Here is a 6,005-nt window from a genome sequence, read left to right as displayed (position 1 = left end):
AAGTAGATCGACAAGTGTCCAGACAAACATTCAATCAACAACAATGTAAGCAATCAAAGTATCAACGGAAGATGGAAAATGTTAAGGCCCTCGTCTAATGCACCACAAATGTAATGAACAATTGACTTTAATGACATAAAGTGTGGTTCTTGAGGATCATGTATAAAAGGATAAACCTCTTGAACGAAACAAGCAATATGAGGAGTTTTGTAGGTTTATTATCATATTATACTTTTTATGAATTTGTTGTATTATATCGACTCCCGGCTGCGGCATTTGGGGGTGGGACGTCCCAATGATGGATCGTTCTTACCGAGGCATGGTGCGGTCCTGAGGGCAACCCGGTTTTACCCAGCTGTTACCCCAGCGAGTCTCTCGTGTGGGGGCAGTATGGTTTCCGGGCGGAAGTCAGCTTGTGCAACGGCCGGGGTCCGATCGAACATCGCGTCTGTAAGAGCGGGGCTGACGGGGGAGTGTCTTTGACATGACCCCGGAGACCAATTCGGTCTTGTACAGAGAAAGTCTCCTTAAAAAAATATATATATCTTTGATGTAATCAATCAATCAATCAAATTCTTCTATTTCTTTTTATTTTATATTTATTTAATTTAAATGTTATTTCAATTGACAATTGATAGTGAAAACCTGTAAAACAATCACACAAATTTGAAAATTTGAAGAAAAGTGAGTGATAATTTATACCTCCGTGATAATAATACTACAAATACTTTTTAACCTGATAATAAAAATAGATTAAACCAGGTACCCTATGTTTGGTGGACCATGAGCGGGTGGAGTGCAGGAGTTGTAAAGAAGAGATCTGGTGTCCTAAGGCTGGTGAGTGTGGAGATGGTCCATCACTTGATGATGGTTCATCATGTAAGCGGCCACGTCATCATGGGGTCCTCACACTCACCCAAGTGATGGGCTTGGGATGTGGGTGATGAGTCCCCCTCCCTTTTTTTTAGGCCCATTCTATACACACCCCCCCTCCTTCCTGATTACACCCCCCCCTTGTGAGAGGAAAACTGTCGGTCCCACGCAGGCCCCACCTGTAAGTATGTGAGAGGAGGGGGGTGTAAAAAGTAAATAGGGGGGTGTAGAAAGTAGCACCCTTTTTTTATTTTTATTTTTTTGTTAATGGTTATATGTTTTGAATTAGGCTCATCACCTTCGTGAGTTAGGCGACGAAAATGACGCGGTGGACCGGAGGGGGTGGTGGCGTCGGGCCGGGGACGCATCCCACACCCACCAACCTAAGTGACCCATGTTCGATTCATGCTATCTTTTTATTAGTTTTTACGACACCTGGTGATGATGAGAGGCTAGGCGGAGGCGGAGATCACTTGTTCGATCTTTGAATTGAGTGGGTTTCACCTTACCGTACTGTCGTGTCTTCGGCCGAGTGTTTACGGCTTCGGCTCTAGATGAGGGTTTTCTCAAGTTCAAACACAAATGTATCCGGATGTGGTGAATTTGGTTTCCTATTCTTCGTCCTTAAAAAGCTATGTTTGGCGTCTCCCGTTATTCCACGTATAATCCCTCTCTGATTTATCACATACCACCACACCAAACCATAAACAACCGTCACACCAGTTTCCTTTCCGGTCCCAAAACCGGAAAATGGCGACGGCGACGCTAATATCCACAGTCAACACCAATTTCCGGCGGCCTACAACTTTCCACCTGAAAACTCCACCGTTGTTCAGAAGACAAGAAGAAGTGGTCTCTTTCAATTCTAAACCATTGGAGCTCCAGAAAAGAATTTCAACAAAAAACGCATCTGTTTGCTCCGCCTCTCGCCGGAGCACCACCACCACTGACGCGTCAGTTTCGGAATTGGATGATAATACTCGCAGGGTTCTACAATGTGCATTGTGGACAGCTGAGGGAGTGTATATAATTTGGCTTTTCTTGCTTCCCTATGCACCTGTATGTATCAATCACTTACTTCAATATTCTTATTTGTATATCTTTGATATCAATTTTGACACTTTAAGTTGTGTGTATTTTTCTTGATTGGTTTCACTGAATGTTGGTTATATTCACCGAAATTAATATTTTTTTTTCCTTTAGACTCTAGTTAATATGTAGGTTACTTGAATCGAACTTAATATTTTGGTTATGAGTGTAGGCTATAAGTTGAGACTTATTTGTAATGCGAAAAGGCGAAGCTTTTAAGGGGCGTGAGGGGGCCGCCGACTCCTGAACTTTTCGCTCAATAGCGGAGAGTATGGGGCTGTTTGTTTACCTCTTAACGAGGCTCTTAACGGTTTAGACCTTTTACTGGTTCAACATTTAATGGTTCAGACAGTTTGTTTCACGAGCAAATGTCTGGATGGTTCAGGCATTTGCCTCTGAATGGTTAAGATTTATACAGAGTCTGAATGGTTAAGACCTCTAATCCGAATTGGTCAGACATTTGCCTCTGAAGGGTTAAGCATTATACAGGCTCTTAATGGTTCAGACCTCTTACTGGTTCAGCACTTAATGGTACAGACCTCTTACTGGTTCAGCACTTAACCATTCAGATGTTGCCAAACAACCCCTATGTAGTTTTCATATAGAAATTTTTGGGTGTATACGTTTTCGATCCCCAGGTTCTATAGAAATTTTTAGGTCCGGTGACTTTTCGCTCGTTTTGGTTTTATGTAAACGTTTGCTAGAACGTATGCAACACTTTTTTTTATCTCTTTTGTCCTGCGTTGATAGGATAATTATTTCATAGTTGATTATGTGCAGGGAGATCCAGTTTGGGCTATTAGTTCAGATACTATCAACTCCCTTATTGGCCTTTCTCTTAATTTCTTCTTCATTCTACCACTTATGAATTCAGGTATTGCTCGTTCAGTTCATTCTTAAAACATTTTAGATGTGTAGAATGCGGTCGAATTCTGCATCTTTATTCATGAATTGTTGTTGGCAGAGTAGTGGGAATTAATCTAATCGATGCTCCCGTGCTTCACCCCGTAAGAAATCTTAACCCAACAATTTTTACATGTAAAATCCAGTTACTTTACATGAAAGTTTTCTACTTATCCCCAGATGTCCGAAGGATTGTTTAACTTTGTTATCGGGTGGACGTTTATGTTCGCCCCTTTATTATTCACCGATCGCAATCGAGACAGATATAAGGGATCACTTGATGTCTTGTGGGGCTTTCAGATGTTCCTTACCAACAGTAAGTTTTGTTTAACACCCGTATACCAAACATTTATCATTCATTTAGTGACGTTTTTTTTTTTTTTTGCTTATTGCAGCATTCTTAATACCTTACATGGCTATTCGGTTAAATAAGCCCGACACCGAGAACACTCCAAAAAAAGCTTCCCAACTCAGGTCGGTTATGGTCAACGGTGCACCTGTGGTTGGAGTCGTTGGTGGGGCCGCTTGTCTTATATCGATATTGTGGGCCCTGTATGGGAGGGCAGACGGGAATTTCGGGGGTGTGGCGGATAGATGGGAGTTCTTGGTAAGTTATCTTGGATCGGAAAGGCTTGCGTATGCCTTCATATGGGATATATGTCTCTACATAGTTTTTCAGCCATGGTTGATTGGAGAAAATCTTCAAAATGTCGAGAAAAGTAAGGTAAATTTAGTGAAGTACGTAAGATTTGTACCGGTTTTGGGGTTAGTTGCTTATATTCTTTGTTTGGATGTTGATGAAGATGTGTAACTGGAGTTCATGATTAACAAGATGTTTGTAAACTTCACTTCATTTTGTTATGTAGTTTGCGATGTTGTGCAGCATTGATTTTCAACGGTTATTGAATATCCATGTATCGTTTGTGTTCATCATGTTATATACACATATTTATTTGAAGTCAACTCTTTTATTGAATCAAGTATGGTAATCAGGATTTTCAACTGTGGAGTCATAACAGAATTTGTTTTTGGATCACCATTGACCGTTCGGAGGGTCAACGGACCTTCTAAACCCCTCTAGTTCCGCCATCGAGTATGATGACATTGATGTTGGTTCGCCGTTTAGTATTTTCTATTAATCTTGAACATATTATTTTGATAATTTTTAGTTATCTTGTTTTCATTTGTAACTTGGTAAGCAAGAAGGTCGGGTTTGTCACAATTGTTTTAGGGTCATGCCATAGGAACACCCCCTCCCCTCTCACAATATGTTGGATGCACATTTGCCCTAGCTATCACATCGAACCATTAGTCATATGATCTACAGGTTTATAGTATTTATATGGGTGTATGCCATCACGTTGCCTGCCCTATACGGGCATATGCGCTTTCATATACGGACGGGTGTATACCACCAAACTGCACACCCCAATATTGTTGTATTACATCAAACCAATAGGAGTAACGGGGTTGATTAGTAACGTAGGGGGTGTTGGTATAGTTCGTCATATTCAGTCGATAATCATTGTTCTAATATTTGAAGATTAACCTTAGGAAGAGACAAACCTTTAGTTGGTCTATTATCCAAAGCAGTTTCAAACGGTTTTGGCGCCAATAACTTCGATTATAACCGTCATCATAACTGTCTATTATGTATGTATATATACTGTCTGTCAGGGCTTGCATAAACTTATAGCAACTTGCAGAGGAATTTGGTCCTGATTGGGCAATGCAGCACATCCTTTCATAGGTTCGTCTCATTATCTTGTAAATCCTGTTAATTAAAGACATAGCGTAGCAATTTTGGTATATCAGTCTGATTACGATGCAAAGATATTATTTCTATGATGTTTTCTAATGTTGGTTTGTATGTGTTACATGTTTACCATTATAATCTGTTACCAACAATCAAATGTAACCAAAATTGCGTGTTAATTGTTGTATCTTTTGTACAGGCTTTGGAGAGTACCATTCAATCATATTCAGTTGAGTTGTCTGAAGATCTTGATGTTGATAAGTGTAATTTTGTGAATCAAGATCTAGAGGCAATCGATAAGAACATGATGTCAAGCTAGCAAAACCTGTGTTAAATTTTCCTTAACTAGTTTTTTTTTTCATGATTGAAGAGACTCATCTACAAAGGTGCTTTTTTTTTTTTTTTTTTTTTGTTTTATAGTAGTTCATTTGTATGTTCTGTTTATCAAAGAAAAGACTTGAAGGTTAAGAAATTGATCTGTATTATGAAAGTTGGCCAAATACCTAAACAAGCCTTTAAAATAATGTAAGGTTAGGCATCAACTGTATGAACATGAAATATGTAGCTTTGGTGAACTAAATACTCTAATAATATTTTATTAATATGTATACACGAAAAGGGAATATTTGACGATTTTCTGTCCTGCCATTTCCACCACATAATAATCATTTGACTCCATAAGTCAAAAGAAATGTCAACTATGATATTAGGTAGCTTTATGTAGTAGTAGTAGGTATATGCCATAAATTAGAGGAGTCGATGCAATTTTGTGACATACAATCCGACAACAAGTAATGTTACTATTATGCTTACAATATCTTATTATACATGGAAATATAATCAAACGGTTCTCACTTAGATATTGGCCTCATCATATCGGTACAACAACACACATACACTTTTTCTAACAAATTAGGTTTTTCCTTAACCGTACTAAAATTAAACCTGAATCACTCGTCATATAAACCAATCAAGTAAATACAAATATAAATTCTAGATCATTTTAATCAATATCAATACATTCCAATAAGTGAGAGGATGATTATATGTAATGACTTTAGTTTTCAAAGATAACATAGCCACAAGTTTAATCAACCGAAATTTAATATTGACTATAGAATAAAGTTATGTAACCTTAACCATACTACAAAAGCACAAACATACAAAAGAGAAAACACAATATTCCGGCCAGTCGACATCATGTGTTCTCATGTTGTGTACACAACCTCTTCCACGTTATCTTTTGTTCGAATGAAAAATATGCTTTTTCCAACACACTTTATTTTATATTTTCCACCAAGTGTGCCCCTAATCCCGTTTCTGATTTAAGGTACAAATTTACTGTGAAACAATCAAACAAAATTACAAAATCAACGTTTTAAAT

At 38.3% G+C, this 6,005-nt stretch overlaps 1 protein-coding gene across 1 annotated transcript; it reads left to right on the top strand.

The window, feature by feature from the left end:
• Positions 1-1,518: 1,518 nt before the first annotated feature.
• Positions 1,519-3,823, top strand: LOC110922245. The gene is made up of 5 exons (XM_022166549.2): positions 1,519-1,932; positions 2,743-2,836; positions 2,932-2,969; positions 3,046-3,181; positions 3,261-3,823. Exons 1-5 carry the CDS (start codon positions 1,624-1,626, stop codon positions 3,674-3,676), a joined length of 993 nt encoding a protein of 330 aa, XP_022022241.1. The 5' UTR covers positions 1,519-1,623; the 3' UTR covers positions 3,677-3,823.
• Positions 3,824-6,005: the final 2,182 nt, after the last annotated feature.

Source organism: Helianthus annuus, chromosome 17 (genome assembly GCF_002127325.2).
Source record: "Helianthus annuus cultivar XRQ/B chromosome 17, HanXRQr2.0-SUNRISE, whole genome shotgun sequence".
In the NCBI taxonomy this organism is placed as follows: Eukaryota; Viridiplantae; Streptophyta; class Magnoliopsida; order Asterales; family Asteraceae; genus Helianthus; species Helianthus annuus.
The sequence above is the reverse complement of the archived record's forward strand: the minus strand, read 5'-3'. Positions and strand labels throughout refer to the sequence as shown.

Bases quoted from the DNA above. Each gene is read 5' to 3' on its own strand.
- LOC110922245 (XM_022166549.2), top strand. From the start codon at position 1,624: ATGGCGACGGCGACGCTAATATCCACAGTCAACACCAATTTCCGGCGG. The intron at 2,970-3,045 runs GTAAGAAATCTT...ACTTATCCCCAG, and splicing joins ATGCTCCCGTGCTTCACCCC to ATGTCCGAAGGATTGTTTAA. The intron at 3,182-3,260 runs GTAAGTTTTGTT...TGCTTATTGCAG, and splicing joins TCAGATGTTCCTTACCAACA to CATTCTTAATACCTTACATG.